The sequence below is a fragment of the Spizellomyces punctatus genome (genome assembly GCF_000182565.1).
Source record: "Spizellomyces punctatus DAOM BR117 chromosome Unknown supercont1.10, whole genome shotgun sequence".
In the NCBI taxonomy this organism is placed as follows: Eukaryota; Fungi; Chytridiomycota; class Chytridiomycetes; order Spizellomycetales; family Spizellomycetaceae; genus Spizellomyces; species Spizellomyces punctatus.
Window position 1 is genome coordinate 648,528 of NW_015971546.1, and position 18,721 is coordinate 667,248.

The 18,721-nt window shown below is 46.4% G+C and overlaps 3 protein-coding genes across 4 annotated transcripts; 2 read left to right on the forward strand and 1 right to left on the reverse strand.

The window, feature by feature from the left end:
• SPPG_05931 (uncharacterized protein) lies at positions 1–4,930 on the forward strand. Its single transcript, XM_016754139.1, has 23 exons — positions 1–193; positions 320–516; positions 580–772; positions 836–932; positions 989–1,239; positions 1,294–1,455; positions 1,520–1,726; positions 1,779–1,870; positions 1,928–2,068; positions 2,132–2,241; positions 2,298–2,413; positions 2,471–2,590; positions 2,655–2,799; positions 2,871–3,020; positions 3,077–3,216; positions 3,275–3,396; positions 3,456–3,573; positions 3,635–3,701; positions 3,769–3,849; positions 3,929–4,176; positions 4,239–4,331; positions 4,407–4,613; positions 4,676–4,930. Exons 1-23 carry the CDS (start codon positions 119–121, stop codon positions 4,859–4,861), a joined length of 3,318 nt encoding a protein of 1,105 aa, XP_016607015.1. The 5' UTR covers positions 1–118; the 3' UTR covers positions 4,862–4,930.
• SPPG_05932 lies at positions 4,838–5,675 on the reverse strand. Of its 2 annotated transcripts, none has more exons than XM_016754140.1 (5): positions 5,471–5,675; positions 5,352–5,372; positions 5,238–5,295; positions 5,015–5,177; positions 4,838–4,956 (listed from the first exon to the last, which is right to left on the reverse strand). In XM_016754140.1, the coding sequence occupies exons 1-5, from the start codon at positions 5,526–5,528 to the stop codon at positions 4,918–4,920; spliced, it is 339 nt and encodes a 112-aa protein (XP_016607016.1). In that variant the 5' UTR covers positions 5,529–5,675; the 3' UTR covers positions 4,838–4,917. The 2 variants fall into 2 exon arrangements, with proteins under 2 accessions (XP_016607016.1, XP_016607017.1); XM_016754141.1 differs by having other exon boundaries at positions 5,452–5,675.
• On the forward strand, positions 5,658–18,707 carry SPPG_05933 (membrane morphogenesis protein VPS13). The gene is made up of 58 exons (XM_016754142.1): positions 5,658–5,884; positions 5,948–6,008; positions 6,069–6,146; positions 6,216–6,428; positions 6,498–6,616; positions 6,692–6,796; positions 6,850–6,948; positions 7,006–7,074; positions 7,132–7,281; positions 7,348–7,417; positions 7,477–7,610; positions 7,667–7,775; positions 7,844–7,926; positions 8,001–8,111; positions 8,175–8,425; positions 8,480–8,663; positions 8,720–8,850; positions 8,912–9,101; positions 9,170–10,885; positions 10,955–12,049; positions 12,110–12,232; positions 12,293–12,391; positions 12,468–12,599; positions 12,685–12,861; positions 12,927–13,209; positions 13,267–13,335; positions 13,392–13,454; positions 13,524–13,611; positions 13,680–13,879; positions 13,949–14,063; positions 14,128–14,258; positions 14,328–14,344; positions 14,402–14,491; positions 14,562–14,669; positions 14,732–14,934; positions 14,997–15,195; positions 15,261–15,419; positions 15,487–15,657; positions 15,732–15,815; positions 15,882–15,974; positions 16,040–16,163; positions 16,222–16,354; positions 16,420–16,566; positions 16,629–16,695; positions 16,761–16,781; positions 16,853–16,939; positions 16,994–17,143; positions 17,207–17,285; positions 17,348–17,376; positions 17,447–17,478; positions 17,535–17,622; positions 17,686–17,759; positions 17,814–17,869; positions 17,941–18,026; positions 18,081–18,171; positions 18,238–18,336; positions 18,395–18,501; positions 18,567–18,707. The coding sequence occupies exons 1-58, from the start codon at positions 5,849–5,851 to the stop codon at positions 18,630–18,632; spliced, it is 9,144 nt and encodes a 3,047-aa protein (XP_016607018.1). The 5' UTR covers positions 5,658–5,848; the 3' UTR covers positions 18,633–18,707.
• The last annotated feature ends 14 nt before the right edge of the window (positions 18,708–18,721 follow it).

An 18,721-nucleotide genomic window follows, 5' to 3' on the forward strand; every position in this document is an offset into this window, starting at 1 on the left:
GAGGCTACCACTACGTAATATCGCCTGGCAAAATCCTCTGCGCATCTCGAGAGGGAACACCAGTGCGCCTCGAGTGATTAGCGTGCTACAAGCAGACCTGAAAAGATACTCGCCGGACATGTTTCCTCGGGCAATGCCAGGAAGATTGTACCACAGTCCATACTTTTTACATTTGTATTTGGTTACCACCGATGTAAGTTCTAGCCAGCATGGCGAGTCGGATGGGAAGATATTTCGTTCTCAGAGTCTACCACCTCATGTGTATTATTTTACGAATATAAAATACACAATTCTGAGCCTCTTCTCGTTTTGGGATTAGGATAATGAACTTTATAAAACCGTCATACGCAAGCAAATCCAGGACTGGTTGAATGTTGTGGCGAATAAAAAGAATCAAGAATGGTTGATTGTGTATGTGTCCAGCCCTGAATCGAGAGGAAAATCTGCAAGATTTTTGGGAGTTGGCGCCAGTGTTTTTGATCGCATTAAGTCAGATTTCAATTTCAAGAAGGAACGGTGGGTTTATCATGCTAAGGAATGCATGGAATTACGAAGGGTTTTGACTGTAGATTCTACTAGCTGCGTCCGCGTCAAGCTTTACAATGATGTCAGCAAAGATGCAGACTCGTGGACAGAGCTGCAGAATCATATGAAAGATGGCATTGTAAATAGCTTGAATCAACAGATACTCCAATATGATGAGGACACTCGGCGCTTTGATCAACAAAGGCTGATGCCCGGATGGAATTATTGTCAATATTTTATCATGAAAGTACGTTGTTGGAGGATCCGAAAGCAACGTCAGACTCCGACTGATAGATGTTTGTCCACATAGGAAGGATTGGCGTACACCTTTGAATTGATGAACCTGTTTGATGAGGCTCTCATACAATATGATGAATTGGAAGCATCCTTCTTTCAAACACTAGCAGGTGGCTATTGAACGGCATATCTAAAGTATGACGCCCATGTAACCTTCAATATTCAGAGCAGGGCGCTCCCTGGTTCGCAAAGTTTGGTGGCACCGAGCCAGAAGATGACAGTGGGGACATTCTGAATATCAAAAGAAAACCGTACCGAGATATGATAATGCAAAACACGATCTCCATTTTTGACTTTCGGATGTATTTGTTCGCGCGACAGTGCCAATTACTTTTTCGGATGGGCTATGCCGTAGACATCTGTCAGAGGGCAAAGGTCTTCATTACGCAGTTTGCACGTACAATTCAGGAGCATCAGGTGTGTTCATCAGTTGAGCATGACAGCAACACCTTGCATTGATATCTTTCGAAGGTATCTTTGATTTCCTGTTTCCGAGAATCGTGGATTTATTCTGCATGCATGAACGTTATTGGGCACTGCGAAGAGTTGGTAGCTGTCTCAACACTACCCTCCGAGGTTCTCACATTTTATGAGGGCGCAAAGGCGGATTTGTTGCAGTACGCGCGGATGCAGGTAAATAGCGCTAACAGCAGGGCGAACCGATGCACCGTCCGATCATGTACTTAAAGAACAATAGTTGGATAGCCTAGGATTAGCATCCAACCTTTTCCCCTATTCTATTCATGCAAATATGCGGGGATTGGAGACTGCCAATCTGGAGCTATTGAACGGGAATGGAGCTGCCCCCAACGTCCAGGTTGACGCAAGAACAGTCGCAGATATTACCAATTCGGAGCTGAAAGAAGCCATGTCATCTATTGCTGCTTTTGATGATCTGTATCTGGTGAGGTACAATGATTGTCCTACGAAAGGAAACAGTTCTAATGTCAGGGCAGAAAATCACCAACAGAGCGGTAAAGAGCTGCGACGCGAGTGCACATAGCAGAGCAATGTGGCTTCTGAAAGGCGACATTGCATATTTGCACTAGTGAGTGTCTCGTCTAAGTTCCTGGTCGCTTCGCCGTCACTCAGAGTAGGCTTATAGCACGCGCAACCGATATGAGGACGCCGCCAGCATATGGGAAACGATGGTCTTCAAGTACTCTGAGAATGGGTGGACTGGTCTGGATAACCTGGTCATTGAGAAACTTGCAATTTGCCAGAAAACATTGAACCACGTTGCTCAATATCCTTCTCGCCTCACTTGCTTGATGAACTTCCTATCGTATTGTCCTTAACCAAGGTGTACATATCTCGACTCTTGTCTTCATCTAGTCGTAACTTCCGAGATGCTTTCTGCGGAACGTGTGTCACATTTTGCAAATGAGTTTTTATGGGCAGCCTCGAATCTTGATCATGGTATGCGATGTCGACCAGATTTTTATGACGCCACGGAGAAGTTAACTGTTCAGAAGTCATAAAGAAGCAGGACAGCGCCGTAATCAGTGTCGCTATCTTGTCCGTGGTGAACGAAATTGGAGATGATGATGGCTTGGTGGTTGCCGTCGAAGTTCAAAATCACCTGCCACAGGTTTGCTGCTCAGCTGCGCAGAATGTGAGACCTGCGTACGTTAAAATTGAATAACAGGCTTTCACTGCGGACGAGCTCCGCTTATCTTTGACTGGTGGTGACATGGGAGACCATCATTGCAGGGCTACCAACCTGAAAGTGGAACCTGGCGCAAACAAAATTCTGTTGACGGGAGAGGTCAGTTCTCAGTTCAACCTTCTCATCTCACAAACGGTCGCCGGTGCTGAATGATGGTCGACAGAAAATTACAATCTCGGGTACTTATACGGTCGGCTTGACGACATTGCAAATTGGAAAGTTGCAGCTCGAGTACCGGAGTAGAACGTCGTTTCGCGTGACTGGCAATCCAGTTCCTGTGAGAATATTGGCAGGTCTTCCGGACAAAAGTACGACATCATATGCTCTTGTGCGCGGGTCCTTCGTACTGTTTCTGAATAATTTCTGTCGCTCCTCCTAGTAACGTTTGGTGAAACAAACAACAGTCTGCAGATTAAGTTATTTACCGGCCATCAAGCGATTAAAGGCGGCAGTTTGGTAATTTCTGCGCTCACACCGGTGTCCTTTCCTACAATGAAATCTGTACTGTTCCGAACAACGTCCAGTTTAGGTATGCCCCATTCGAAATTGGTCAATGGATACGTCCGATGGCTGACATGATAGTAGAGGAAACTGCCCACGCGAAAGAGCGTACAATTGATACCACGGAAAACAGAATTCTCCTGCCAGCTTGTGAGCAGCACGAGATGGTCACATTCTACGTTCCTTTCAACGAATCAAATGACACTATGTCCCATGAACACAAGGTGCCATTTTCGCTTACGGGAACTGGCATTGCTGATCATGAGACTAAGTACAATTTAGCTGAGAATCCTTTTGGATTACACGACAGAAGGCGACAAACGATTCACATGTGCGGTGATTGAGAGGATTAATCTGTCGCCTTCGTTCGACTTGAATTACTCCATCACCTACAGTCCGACTGGGTTAGAGCATGTGCGGAACGTATCGTAGCATAAGTACGCTCAAACCTGGTAATTACTAGGTCTCTCTTGCAATACACTCTGAGAGGAAACGAATCTGTGCCGATTCGCATTCTGCAAGCAAGGATCGACCTGACCCCTATCCATCAACCTGTAGCGTATTCAGATGTACAGGGAATGGTGAGGGGCCTTTGCAGAGAACCAATTGGTGCTGTGGGCAAGTTGCTAAACACGTCAGCAGGTGATCTTTCATAGTCAAGTAGTGCCATTACTGTACAAGCTGGAACCCAACAATGCACCGCCTTCAGGTTCGTTTAGTGATCCGCAAGTATTTGTTGTAAAGAGCATACCACCGACTGGTGCCTGGATCATCAGATGTCTCCAAGAAGACGGCAAGCTATGAGCCCTCGGACGTAAAAGTACAGTTGACTTTGAACTATTATTCCTTGAAAGAAGGTTCGTTACTGTTGCAGGGTTTCATAGTGATAGGTTCGGGCACAAGGCTAGCATGTTGATGTCCATATCCTACCGTCAGAGCTCGAAGCATATTTGCTAGACAACCTTAGTCGCTGCCTTGTTGAACGTAACATGGCCAAATACTCGGCATGTCTTGCTCACTTTGTTCGAGAGAGCATTGTACCGAACATCGACTATCTGTGCTACGCTGTCAAGAAAAGTGTGTCGCTCCCACCAGTGGACTTACCTGCATTGGAGGCAATCTTGAATTCACAACCTGCACAGATAATCAAGGATATCGGTGATTTTATGAACGATTTTTCAAAGGTTCGCGCTTGGATGTGTTCTAATAACCGATCAGGCCACAAGCGCTCAAAGTGCCCTGTTAGAAATTTTCGGTAATATCAGAGGCTGATGCGCAGCAAGCGAAGGGGCTTACCATCAAAACACTCGTATACCACACCGAATCCCCGCTTTGCAAGGTTGCATGAAAGCTGTATTGTATTGCATGGGTGGTTTCCCTCCTGCTAACTTCCGGTTTCTTCCCTCCTATAAAGGTGCTCCTCACAGCTAAAGTTAGTGTACGAAAAGCTGCGGCTACGGCTGAAGGTGTCGTCGTGAGCAAGCCTTTGCCATGCTGTCTGCGAATCACGTCTGCTCAGTGGGAGGACGCGAGCAGCGAGATTCCTCTCATTTACGAGATAACAGTGGACCACACCAGCTGGATGTTTTCAGGGAAGAGGAAGCAAGCGTTCACGCTAAAGGTATATTGAATGCGCTAGGTTTTGTGAATGCTGCAATCTGAGAAATAATTTCCTTTGGAAAGGCGGAGGGATCTGCAGAGTTCCCGTTCACCCTCATTCCTGTCAAAACAGGACGACTGCTACTGCCTCAAGTTACTATCCGTAGTTCGTCAACGGTTGTGCAGACAGTATATCCCACGAATTCCTTGAGTATCCATAGTTCTGCACCATTGCATGCCCAAATAGCCCTAGGTCTCGCTGACTTTTAAGTGCTAGTACATCATGACGTATTATTTATATATTTCCAGCTACCGGTTATTGCTCACTACCAAAACTCCTTGTTCTCTTTTGCGATTCGAGCTTTCTAGATAGATGTGTAGGTGACAGCTTGCGCTAATGCTAGAACAGTGACCATGGCATACCTCAATTATATAGGTTCCCTCTTTGTACTTTTGGCTCTGCTCAAAGGCAAAAAGATATTTCCAGCCAACTACTGTGCGACAGACAGTGCAGGAGATATCCGCGACTGTGTGAAGCCCCGTAATAAGGAGCCGATCTTCTTTCGCGCCCACTGCAACGTTTTCACTTGAAAAAGCATATAGCTCAGCGTAATCACAGGAAAGAATAACAAGACGACGTGCTCACGCAGCACAAAACAGGTACGCCCTTGAAGTTCTTCCCATAAAAGCTCTCGAGATCAAGTCTTTGAAGCAAGTTAAGGGAATATCGGGAGAAACAAAAATCAAACGATCTGCGAACCTTCATGGCTAGCCAAATGAGCTGCCGTCAGACAGTCAATGAGTACATTGTAGTCCAGTAGAACTGGCAGTAAACAGCTGCTTCCACCGCTGACACATACTCTGACATTGAAGACATACATATATACAGTCCCCAGAAAGGTAGGTTAGTCGCTTTGGCGAGGCCATGGCATTTCATTAAAACTTGAAAAGGTGAATGCGGGTGTAAAGTCCACCTGCTGGCTGCTTGCTTACGCAGCGCTGTCTCACGTGTTGCGCAGCACTGGTTGTCGTTTGACGTCAGATTCAAAGTCACCTCGATAACTGTTCTGGTGAGATAATTTGGGCATTCATCACGAATATTGCGACGCGAGACGTTGAACACTCGTTTGCTGTACTGTGGATATTTGGCGCCTATAGGGTGCATGTGCTTGCGTTTGATTCTATCCTGGAGGAATTATTCCACAAATATCTGGGCAGAGGAGCTGTTTGTGAGGCTCTAGCACGGAGCTTCTCGCGATGTTTGAAAAGTTTATCGCACCGGTGATAAATAAGGTGAGCCAATTTGAGGTTTGAGACTTGCGTATAACAGCATGGCTAATATTGCCTTTCTCGCAGGTCCTTGGCGATTATGTTGGAAATTTGGAAAGTAAACAGCTGAGCATTGGGATATGGCAGGGTACATATCTATATCTGTTTTATAATAATATCGAGATTCTAAACTCGATTGGGCCTGTAGGGGATGTTGCGCTGCATAACTTGCGATTGAGAAAAGATGCCTTGGATAAATTTAATCTGCCTATTGAAGTTTTGGAAGGTGCGAAGAGGGGCGGCTGTCTAGTATGAATGTAGCCGTAACATGTGGACTCAAATTGGGAGATCTTAGGTTACCTGGGGGACCTGACACTTAGCATACCGTGGAATGACTTGAAGAACAAGCCAGTAAAGATTTTCATCAACAATGTTTATTTGCTGGCGAGACCCAAAGCGGCTGGCGACTACGATCCGATCGAGGAAGATGAACGGATGCAAAAAGCAAAACAGGAACGTCTTGAAACCGCAGAGATGATCCTAAACCGCAAAAAGGAACCGCAGCTTGGTGAGCTATGATGCTACTGCGAATCTTGCGCCAGGTGACATAACTGAGCGGTCTGTCATGTCTTTCTAGAGGGAAAACAGAACGATACTACCTTCATGACGCAGCTTGTGACAAAGATCGTTGATAATCTGCAAATAACAATGAAAAACATACATATCCGATATGAGGATAGTTTGAGTAACCCATCAGTGTGTAGCCGTATATTTACTTTCTGATATCGGCTTCTGTATTTAACTCGTTGCTCACATGTCGTTTCATCTCAGAATCCTTTCTCGGTCGGCATTACTCTAGAAGAGCTCTCCGCGGTGTCATGCGATCAAAATTGGCAGCCGGCATTCATCCATGAACAAACTGACATGATTCGAAAGGTAGCCTTCCCGATTGACGTGAATTGCTGCTTTGGGTTCTTATGCATTCACAGCTATCTAGACTTGGGAGCCTTGCTCTGTATTTTAACACGCATTCTGAATCATTTTCCGGGAAGTCACCGGAGGAATTTATGAAGATTTTCCATGAATCGGTGCGTCAAATTGTAGCGTCATAATTACATTGAAGCTAATTTAGGCCATTGCACAAGATCGCAACAGGCGAACGGATTCCAATCAATCAGCAGTACATCTTAAAACCAGTCTCGGGTACTGCAAGAGTATGTTACCGTTCGATTTGGGCACTGTGACATATCCCATCAACACTTGTGATGCAGCTGAAAACTTACAAGAAACAACCCATTGACGACGCACGTCACACTGCGTGGTTGGAATTCGACGAGCTAGGCTTTGTCCTGGATAGGGCGCAGTTCACAAACTCAATCTCTCTACTGGGAGCATTTTCGTCCTACCTTCGATCACACAAGGTACGACTTTACACATTCTTGTCTGTGACTTTGGACTAACGTCCTACATTTGACGTTTGTTCATAGTACCGAAAATTCCGGCCGCCGCGCACGATTACACCAGTCATGGACCCGAAAGCTTGGCTAAAATATGCCGGTCAGTGTTACTTTACCAGAAGCTGTGGAGCGTCTGCTAATTCGAAATCATATCCTCAGCTAACTCGATACTGTCCGATATACATGAGAAAAACCGCCGTTGGACATGGGCGTATTTTGAGGAGCGGCGGAAGGATCGTCTCCTCTATATCGAGCTCTACAAGCGCCAGAAAGAGGGAACCCAGTCCCTGGAGGTAATACCTTGTCTTCCATTTCGCGGATCTATGTAGTGTATCTTATCGGACCACAGGATCGAGTCCTACTTAGTGACCTCGAAAGAAAGCTGTCATTTGAGGACATCTTACTCTACAGATCCGTCGCACTATCGCAGATGCGTAAATCAGCACCTACTAGTCCAAGTTAGTTCAGCAGTTGCTACAAGCGGTATCTTCTATTTCGAAAAAAGTACTTATCTCCCATTGTTCAGCCAAACTCGTCGAAAAGGAAACACCAAAGTCCACCACCTGGAGTACTTTGAGCAATTGGTGGGGAGGAACATCGAAAACTGAGGTACTCCAAAGAGTGGTCGGGTTTGTCGTTTCCAGGCATGCTGAGATTCCATGATAAACAACTCTTCATTGTAGGCATCAAAGTCTGGAGATAGTTTTCTAACAGACGATCAAATGAAGCAACTGTATGATACCATCGAATTTAATCCAGACGCGCCTACCGCAGCAGTCGAGCTTCCTCAAGACGTAATGTGGCACGCTCTGAACCTTTCATAGATGGTCCAAAAATAATTGTTTATTCTGGCTTAGGCGGTTCTCGTCAGCCTGCGGTCCCATTTGAAAAGTGGCTCACTGGCACTGAAAGATGCGCCCTCGGGTGCGGATACTTCTCTAATGTCTCTCATCTTCCAAGACTTCCGTGCTAACGTGACGCAATATGTCGCGTCTTTGATGGGAAATATTACCTTGGGCAATATGGTTCTTAATGACAGCACCACCCCGGGGACTCTCTACCCGACGCTGATACAGGCGAAAAATAGAAAGGAAGATTTAGAAGCCAAGTGAGTCACGCGTCCTTTTTCAAAACTCTCTCTCAATACCAACCTCCGGCATAGGGAGCTGCAAGGCCCCTTCTTCAAGATGCAAGTTGAACATAACCCGTTAGATGGCCGAGCAGATGATGCCGTCTCGATCGTGATGTTACCTCTGCAAGTTGTCTATAACCCTGTTGCCATTAATACATTGGTCGGATTTTTCACACCCCCGCCCTCAGAGTTTGACATGGTGTCGACAATTCAGGTAAGCGCCCTCTGTTAGAAAGCGTATTTCGTAAGATTTTTATCGATCTCCCACAGGCCGTCGCGCAAGACACATTTGAAGGATTGACCGCGCAAACCAGGGCAGGGCTGGCTTATGCGCTGGAGGAACACAAAACCTTGGATCTTAAAGTGGACTTCGCTGCACCGATCTTTGTGCTTCCTCAGAGGTAAATATATGAGTACGTGTTAGGAGAATAGACGGAGAGACGTCAATATGCCCTTTCGTAGTTGTACCGACAGCCATTCAATGATGATGCTAGTGGATGCCGGCCATTTCCTGTTGGAAAGCAATTATGTGAATAAAGAAAAGAAGAAGGAGCTCCAATTAAAGCACGGTGCCCTGCATTCAGCCGAGGATCTGGGTGAATTAACAACTTTGCTTTACGACCGGTTTACGTGCCAGCTCTCATCAGTGCAGGTACTTTCTCATAAGTGGTATCTTGTCCCCCCTCGTCTCACGACTTTGCGATCCGCTGTTGATTTTAGGTGTTGATTGGCCAATCATTAGACAGATGTTTGGAGGAAGCTCTAAGTGAGAGCCTCAAAGGGGAACTTCACCTGATCGAACGCGTAAACATGAGCTTCGTTCTCGAGATGTGCATCCTCCCAAAACTTGTTGATTTTGCTCGAATGAAGATATCTGGCAACCTTCCGAGATTGCATCTGAATTTATCGGATCGCAAGTACAAAGTAATGATGAGCATCGTGGATCTGATTACCAACCGCTCGCAGCCGATAGAGGACGGTCACTCCCAGCAACAAACAGAACCTGCTTCTGGAGCGCGTCCTTTACGCTGGAACTTGGTAGAAAATGAACCAGAAGTGGTTGTCTACGATGATGGCGACTCTTTCTATGACGCACCGGAGGAAATGGATGTGGACGCTCGGTCTGAGATGACGGATGATTCAAAGGATCGAGTTCTAGTGGATCTTAGATTTGATGTCAATCATGCATCCGTTTCCCTAATGAAATCCGAGAAGGACCCCCACTTACCGGATCGACCGCTAGCTGATTTGACAATTGATACGTTCGGATTGAATGTGCGCTCGCTAACACATGAGCTGGATGTCAAGGTGCGCATTCGTGCCGTGGTAATCGACGATAAACTACAGTCTGAAGAGTCGGAATTTCGTTATTTGTTGGCGCCAACGGTCAGTGATGACGCGGAGTCCATTACGAGCGATAAATCATCGGTGGATCAATTGATTCGCGTCCGATACCTGAGCATGAAGCCGACTAGCGCGGATTACAAAGGAATTGATCAATCGCTGGACGTTTCTTTCGCGGCTGTGACAGTGGTGCTGACAAGCAGCAGTGTCCTCATGTTGTACGACTTCATTCTTTCTACTTTCACCTCACCCAACGAGAACCCTCCAAACCACCAGCAATTGCAGGATCATACTGGGGATGCATCTGATGAGGATGCCGCGATCGCCTCAGGCAAAACGACCTCCTTATTAGTCAACGCAAACATGAAGAGTATCGCGTTCGTGATCAATCAAGATGGCCATCGCCTTGCAACAGCGCGATTTGGAGAGCTGCAGACCTCGGTATTAATGAAAAATAACGTTATGTCTGTTACAGGTGGGATTGGTGACTTAGCAGTGGTGGACGACGTTCAGAGAGTGGGAGATGGACGTCTTTTCCGCCAACTCCTGGAAATAGAAGGAGAAGAGCTCGCCCACTTCAAGTGGGAAACTTTCGATAAACTGTCGCCTCAGTATCCTGGGTATGATACGGCCCTGACGCTGAGAGGGTCTTCTATACGAATAACGTATCTGGAGTCTTTGCTGCACGAACTCATGGAATATTTCAGCAAGTTCAGAGACATGCACGTACTCTTAGAGAGTGCTCGTAAGGCTGCCATTGAATCTGCTCAGCAAATTCAAGAGGCGGCAGGTAAATTTCATTACGATATCGAGATCCAGAGTCCCATCCTCGAATTTCCGAAAACATCTCTCCAATCGAGGGACACGCTTACAATCTTTCCGGGCATTATATCTGCGAAGAATGTCTTCCAAACCGAGTTTGATGGCACTGACATCGATACGGTCACAGCAACGGTACACAACATGAAAGTCGCCACGTCGTTCAGCAAAGGTGCCGACGTTGAGCAACGACAGATCCTAGATAACGTAACTGTGAATGTCATCATGAAAACTGCTAATGGCTCTGATTCTTCCAGCATTCCCGATTCCACCGTATGTACCAGCAAACCTTTCGTCTTGTGAAGCCCTGTTCTAACGACTTATTCCCACTCTCCTTGGCAGCTTGATGTCACAGTCTCCGATGTGCGAATCAAGACTACGCAACGTCAATATTCGTTCCTGCTTGAATTGGGGGAATCTCTAACTCGCCTCGCGTCTTCTGAAGTGACCGAGCTACCAGAGGAGTCACAATTAGCGATAGTTGACCCGAAAGTCACTCCGTCGACCGTTGAACGTCCCAACAACCCACCTGCTGCTCGAGACATTAAGGTGACCATTCCTTCAATATGCCTCGAGATCTTCAGGACCAATCATGACGAGATGGACACCTCCCTTGCGCAATTCGCGATGAATAAAGTCATTTTTAAGTTTTCGGCTTCGAAGGAAGGTTCTTCGGAAGCCGAGCTGCAGGTGAGGACATTCTCCGTACGTGATACACGCCAAGAGAACCGTAATTTCTTCCGGGAGATTATGCCATCCGCCGGCCGCGATGAAGATCAATTGGTAGTGCATTATTCGTCATCCGAAGCGGGTAGCAATACAATTGCGACATTGACTAGTCCTACAGTGATCCTAATCCCGGATCATTTGTTTCTGGTGCGCGACTTCTTTGTTAAACCCCTGGCTTCGAAATCGAGCGAAGCTTCTGTTCAAAAGCAATCTACGGAGCTGCAGGAGACAGAACCCAGTAATGAAACCACAGCATCATACAGAGTGGATCTCATTGATATGGAACTAATCCTTCTTCACACGGCTGATGCTCCCTCTACGGAAGCAATTATTCTGTCGTCGAAACATTTGGCTGTTTGCCACGAGCATGTCACTACGGTCGGAATCAAAGAAATGGGAATGTATTTGTGCGAGATGGATAAGCGTGACGAGACTACTGTGCCATTTATTCAAGACTTCGACCTGACGCTGTCAATGGACAACCGAATGACGGCTCCTGGGCATAGTTTGAGCAACATCAATGTCGATCTTGCACCCGTTATGCTCAGAGTCTCTTATCGCGACATGTTGCTAATAACGGAGATCGTAACGGGGGTTAACACTCATTGGGCCGCATCGAATGCCGAAGGTTCCGCCGCCTCTGATACAAGCACGGAAGAAACCCAGGTAGTTTCAGCGCAAGAAAAGGTCATCATGGCGCGAGAAAGGGTATGTCAATGAATCTCGATGGCTCTATCGGTGTGATAGCTGCTCATTATTGCCACCCAGCTGCACGCGACTGTACAAGGATTCAGACTTGTGTTGATTGATGATCTCAATGATTTGCATTTACCTATGTTGGACATCATTATGGACAAACTCGTGATTGATCTGGCTGACTGGACGTCTACAGTAAGTTCGCATATGGCTCTCAGCAATACAAGCAAGAACATATACTAACTGTAATGATAGATGCGGTTAGAGACTGCTCCATCACTATCCTGCAACTACTTCAATGTCAAGAATTCTCATTGGGAACCACTTATCGAGCCGTGGCAGTTTTTCATTAACGTAAGTGTCTAGCATAACTCTTGAGATTGTATGGCATGTGTGGACTCCGTTGTAACGCACTAGAGGCGTGTCATAGCTTGGCCGACAATCTGCTACAGGAACGCTGTCGTTAGACGCATTCGCTAGAAAACGCCTCGAGGTCAACGTGACACACACATTTGTAGAAACTGTCCTAAGCACACTACACTTATGGAACAAGCAAGAAAGGGTACATGCAGCTTGAGACTGCACGTTTTCAACTATTGTATGCTGATTGAGCTCATCTACCCTGTCATGGAAATTCCCATGAATAGAGAGATCTCACCTCTCGAAGAGGCATGCACGCTCCCTACGTATTTCGAAATCGTACTGGTTACGACCTGTACGTCTGGGCAGACTCTGCGGATAGTGGCCTAGATACCGAATTGAAACAGCTTGCCAATGGACAAGATATGCAATGGCGGTTCGAGGATTGGCGAACCATGCGGGAGGTATGTTAATATTGACAATTGTCGCCAACCATTTGTGGGACTTATTAAGTCCAAAATTCATTCAGAGAACAGTCCCAATATCGAACAAAGTGTCTCTCCAGTTGAACGGTCCCTCGTGGGAGACTTTGAAGGGCATTTCATTGGACCGGGAGGGAATGAGAACTTACATCTTACGACCCGCAATCAATCGTGTAGTCCATCGACTCGTATGTGAAGTGAAATTGAAGGATAACGTTAAAATTGTTACATTCCGTTCCGGATTGGAGCTGCAAAATGATACTAGCGTGACTGTCGATATGGTGGTGGTGAACAGTAAGAAACAGCGCACGACTAATGTCACTACCATTGGTACGCAAATGTCTTCTCATATCTCCTCATGCATCATGCTAAGTGACCGGTTTCCAGTTCCGGGGGAAGAGTTTTATGTTCCTATTGAGGCGTCTTATTATGATATGGTGCAAGTTCGGCCACACGGTAAGGTCTTGACACCGATTCGTTCTTGCTTGTTGTTAATATCACATCTGCAAAAGGATTTGGATACGATTGGAGCACAGAGATCATCTTCTGGAAAGATCTGCAAAAACAGAAAGTCTGTGAGTATTAGTAGACCCAAAGTAGATTGCGATATTTTTACGGTTGCGCTAATCCTTTAAGGGTGGCAGCTCTAATCACTTGCCGATCCACTGATCCCACGGCTCCCGCGTTTCGATTTCAACTGAACTGTGTTTACACGCACGGTACAAAAGACAGGTATGCCTAGGAGTGCAAATGTACTTGCCGTGCAGTCTTCAAAGCTCACAAACATGTCGTGTCTCCAGCACGTATCCAATGATGACAGTGAAGCTATTGCCGCCATTTCAACTAGAGAATCTGTTACCCTACGATATGCGCTATTCTTTGCACGACAAAACTGCAAGGCAGCAGCACACGGAAGTTCTGCGCAAGGGGGATCTACAGCCTATCCACACGGTAGATCCTACCCATCTGCTCGCCCTGGGCGTCGAGATCCCGGACTCCGGTAAGTGTTTCTGTTACACAGTTCACACGCTACCGTTGTGAGGGTCTTCGGCTTAGTCTATCACCTCAGCTTATCGACCCAGCGAAGTCGCCATCATCACGAACTCTGAACTTGATTATCGCGACGAGACATTACGACTGGCTGATCCAAATGGGCAGCAGTTACTTTTGCGAATAAAATATCAGTAAGTTCGGCCCCCGCTTCTGAACGATAGGGCAAATATTTAATCACAACTTGAATATATTCAGAGATAAATTGGATATGCGCGGTCGCACAGTCAGCATCTACAGTCCATATGTTCTATTGAATAAGACGGGGGTGGACATGATATTCAGCACACGATCTTTGATGGGCGTCACACGCTACACAAGCCCTGCTGGTGAGTTTGTGCATTGTGATAGAAGAGAGCGAATCATCGCCAATGCTAATTCTCTATCTTCATTATCAGCAAATGAAAAAGAGGAGGTGCGGTGTACTACTCGTTTTTATGCAGTCAGCAAGCTAATCTCATCGTTATTGCAGGTCAAGCCTCTGCTTTTCTCCTTCCCGAATTTTGAACCACTTCGGTCGCGCGTGCAAGTCAAGGTTCTTCCAAACTCCGACTGGAGTAAGGTAAGTTGCCAAAACTGCCCTTGCTCCGTATCTACCGCACCAGTATGGTGAGCACTCACGTCGTCTGAAGCCCATTAGTTTCGATGCTGTGGGCAGCTCATTCGAAATATCTATATCCTCCTCGAAAACACGAACAGAAACACATATTGGGGCTACCATCAGAGAGGGAGAAGGAAAGGTAGGATTTTTGATACGATATTATCTGATATTTCCGACTAATGATGCCGCATCTCGATACAGTACTTCCTCACCAAAGTAGTGACCTTTGCCCCACGTTTCATTTTCAAAAATAACATGGATGAGGATATACAATTCCGGCAATTTGGCGCCACCACAACTAGTCATCTCCGCTCCCAGACTCAGACACCCTTACACACGTTGAACATGACGGAAGGACCGCAGACGCAAATGTGTATACGTCTAACGGGGCTCATGAATGAATGGTGAGATGGTGGTCGGAAGCGTGATCCAGTGCTCAGTGAACTCCAAACTCAGATTTTTCTAGGTCAAATCCATTCGATGTAACACAAGTGGGAAGAGTGTATGTTAAACTGGGTCGCATGAGTTCTCCTGAGCAAGATTTGGTCCGCACCGAAGTCTTAATTCAGGACGCCACAATATTCGTTATATTTGCCGGACGCGAGACAAGATGGCCCTACAGAATAGAGAATCGCACGGACGTAGACGTTGACATCTGGCAACAGGTCTGCCTAACCTGTAGAGCAACTCATGTAGCTAAGTCGGTTATTAAAGCTGCATTTCATCATAGGGATCGAAAACACGATATAGGATTCCCAAGGGCGAGGAGAGACCCTATGCATGGGATTACCCGTCAGCTCCAAAAAAGACACTAATCCTCAGTGCGAACGGACGCGAAAGAGAAATCGATGTATTGGAAATGGGACAGCTTGTGCCCTTCAAATATCCCGTACGATTGATTCTTCACTATTCCTTCTTCCCGATTGATTATTACTGACCATATCTTTGCCAAACAGGCGACTCCTAGTAGCAGAGGGGGAATCATGGCCATACACGTAGTCGCCGAGGGCCCTACCATTGTCGTCCGGCTCTCTCCATACGTTGAGAGCAAGAGCGCATTCAAAAAGAGCAGATCTAAGCCGGAATCCACTTCATCGGATGTTGACGTGAAGGAAACTTTCCAAATGGTTTGTGCTCTCAAGGATAGCAATCATGTCCATGCCCTTCCCAAATTTAACCGCCCAGTGTCGTACTACTCCAGAAAAAGAAGGAAGCGAACATGTTGATGGCAGTGCAAGTACGTCTGGAAGGAATCGGGGTGTCCTTAATTAATAAGGGGATGCAGGTGAAGTCCATGGTTTCGTTGCCATTGGATACCCCGGTATTAACATCATCATGCGTAATATTACAGGAGCTCCTGTATGCGTCAGCACGAAACCTGACATTTGCCTTTACGGACACTACGATGAATCAAGCGCTGAGCTTCAGCGTCAAGTGGCTACAGGTGGATATCTATATGCCAGAGTCAACTGAGTTTGATGGAGAGTCTAATGTCAGCTTTGTATTTAGATTGACAACCAACTCTATGAAGGTCTGGAGCCAATCTTCCTCTATCCGACGGTCATTCCAAAGGAAGGAGAGGAGGACTACCATCCGATTCTTATGACCGCTCTTTCGCGGTCGAAAGATCCCTGTATGTGGCGGAAATGATGTAAACGCTTGGAATGTTCATGATGCCTTATCCCGTGTAGCCTACGGCGTGGATTTCTTCGACTGGTTTACCATACTGCTCCAGGAACTCTCCGTGGACATGGACGAGGAATTCCTGGGTGCATTAATAAGTTTCACAAAGTTCAATGTACCAGGGTGGGATGAGGAAAAAAGGTTGGTATGGATAGCACACGTAATATGGCACAACTGGTCATTAATAATTCCCATCTATGCCTCAGTACGCTCTGCGACACGAGCATGTCAATACCAGAGCCGCCGCTCACACGGGACGACAACAAGATGTATTTTGAAACGTTCCTGCTTCAACCGGTCCAGATAAATGTATCCTTTGTCAGAACACAGACGGTTAATATCGAGGAAACGAGGTAATCATTTCCACTGATCGGTTTCAAGTAAAAGCTCGCATATGAATCCGTTGATACCGTAGACCAAGGCACCACGGTGTATTGGCATTTGTGCTCGATGTTTTGACAATGACACTGGGCAATATACATGTAAGTACAAGGTACCGCAATGTGTTGACGTTTGTACTGGAACTAAACCATGCTACCTTGTACAGGATGCCCCCCTTCGCTTGAATGTATGTACAGCCCTGCGCCTCTGCCGAAAATAAGAGTTGGTCTTCCCCTCACCTGCCTTCCTCTCTTACAGGCTCTAGAACTGAAGCACGCCAACGTTACACTCAACCAACTTGTGGACCTTATTGTGAGGTTTTACTCTCAAGAGCTTATTGGACAGGTACAGGTCTGTCGGTGATTTTCGCAGTACAATCACCACTAATCTCTGCTTCAGGTTCATAAAGTAATCGGGTCAGCGGATTTCCTGGGAAATCCGGTTGGATTGTTTAACAATGTCAGCTCCGGGGTTAGCGACTTCTTCTACGAACCTCTGCAAGGTTTTGAAATCACAAGGCCACAAGATTTTGGTATAGGTGTAGCCAAGGTTTGTAGTGAACTCGAATTGCTGATCTTACGAGCTAGAAGAGTTCAACATTTTGGTCACCAGGGTGCCGCCAGTCTCTTCCGAAAAACTGTGTTCGGAGTATCAGATACGTTCTCCAAGTTCACAGGCAGCATCGGCAAAGGTTTGATTGGATGAAGCAGAATCCTGATACCAATACTGGAAACTAAACTCTGTAAATGAAAGGTCTCTCGGTTATCACAATGGATAGTGAGGTATGAAATAGTATACTGTTTCGACAAGGTGTGGAGTGGCGTTGATGTCATTTTGCTTTCTTTTTTCCAGTTCCAACAGCGTCGTCGGCTGTCCAGTATAAGGTGAGAACAGCGTTTTAGTCGATATATGGCAGTTACTGAACTCGAGCATATGCCAGGAACCGCCCTCGACATGCTGTGTACGGAGTAACGACGGGTGCTACTTCATTAGCCAGAAGCGTAGCAAGTGGGATCACCGGAGTGGTGGTAGGTGGAATTTAGAGTTGATTTGCCACAAACAATACTCATGGCATGTTTGTCTTCCCAAAGTCCAAGCCGTTTGAAGGTGCTCAAGAAGAAGGTGTCGGCGGATTCTTCAAAGGTCTCGGCAAAGGCATAGTGGGGTGAGTAGCGACTTAATTGCCCTCTGCTTCTGCACGTCGCTGATGAAATTGCAGTGTTGTTACGAAACCAGTTATTGGTGTGATTGATCTGGCAACGAATGTTGGCGAAGGTGAGGACTGAATTCTCGCTTCATCTTTTTATCATCTGTTGATATCTAATAAGAAGCACTCTCTTGATTAGGAATTCGCAACACAACCACCGTTTTCGACACTGACCTCGACAGGCAAAGACTGCCCCGACATATCGGCAAAGACATGATCCTGACGGTACGAACGGAGCATCTGGTTTAACGATAGTACTTGTTTTCTAATTTGTAGCAGCCTTACAACCCTAGGGAAGCTCTGGGATTGAACTGGCTGAAAGGATTAGAGAGCGGACGATACTTTCATGAAGACTATATTGCGCACTTGGGTAGGTGTCCATTTCGTGTGCGCTTCTGGTGAATGGGCGGCAACCTAACCACTTATTCACACGCAGAATTGAGGATCGAGGACCTAGTGGCGATCGTAACAAATGTTCGCATAATTATGACGCGAATCAAAAAGCTGAAGATGGACTGGGAGATTCCATTCGAGGGTAAGTTGCTCTGATCTGATCCGGCATGTAAGAGTGGGAGAACTCACTTGTTTGTCAGAACTGCAACTCGTTCGACCTGAAAGCGGGGGCATTACTCTTATCAAGAAGAGTCGGCAGCACGCGAGAGCCCGCGTTATTCCATGCCCCGACGCTGCTAGTGCACAGGTGCGTGTGCGAACTTGGCAGAACTTTGGTCGTGATTTTATGCTCAAAACCATCCTTTCACTTAGTGGTTTTGCGGTATGCTGGAAGGCGCCTTCACCGACTTTATTGAGCAATACAAACCATATGAATAGTCTCAACCATCACATATTATACATTTTGTACTTAGGGCGATATTTCAAATTGTAATGCAACTCTCATGTGTCCCATTTTAATGCGTTTG

What these genes read in the sequence shown, in the direction of transcription:
- SPPG_05931 (XM_016754139.1), top strand. Translation starts at nt 119, where the DNA reads ATGTTTCCTCGGGCAATGCCAGGAAGATTGTACCACAGTCCATACTTT. An exon ending in AGCCTCGAATCTTGATCATG is followed by an intron (nt 2,242 to 2,297) that starts GTATGCGATGTC and finishes ACTGTTCAGAAG; the next exon opens with TCATAAAGAAGCAGGACAGC. An exon ending in AGCAAGCGTTCACGCTAAAG is followed by an intron (nt 4,614 to 4,675) that starts GTATATTGAATG and finishes TCCTTTGGAAAG; the next exon opens with GCGGAGGGATCTGCAGAGTT.
- SPPG_05932 (XM_016754141.1), bottom strand. Translation starts at nt 5,518, where the DNA reads ATGGCCTCGCCAAAGCGACTAACCTACCTTTCTGGGGACTGTATATAT. An exon ending in TGTATGTCTTCAATGTCAGA is followed by an intron (nt 5,373 to 5,451) that starts GTATGTGTCAGC and finishes GTCTGACGGCAG; the next exon opens with CTCATTTGGCTAGCCATGAA. An exon ending in TCATTTGGCTAGCCATGAAG is followed by an intron (nt 5,296 to 5,351) that starts GTTCGCAGATCG and finishes CTTGCTTCAAAG; the next exon opens with ACTTGATCTCGAGAGCTTTT.
- SPPG_05933 (XM_016754142.1), top strand. Translation starts at nt 5,849, where the DNA reads ATGTTTGAAAAGTTTATCGCACCGGTGATAAATAAG. An exon ending in TAATTAATAAGGGGATGCAG is followed by an intron (nt 15,816 to 15,881) that starts GTGAAGTCCATG and finishes GTAATATTACAG; the next exon opens with GAGCTCCTGTATGCGTCAGC. An exon ending in ATGCCCCCCTTCGCTTGAAT is followed by an intron (nt 16,782 to 16,852) that starts GTATGTACAGCC and finishes CCTCTCTTACAG; the next exon opens with GCTCTAGAACTGAAGCACGC.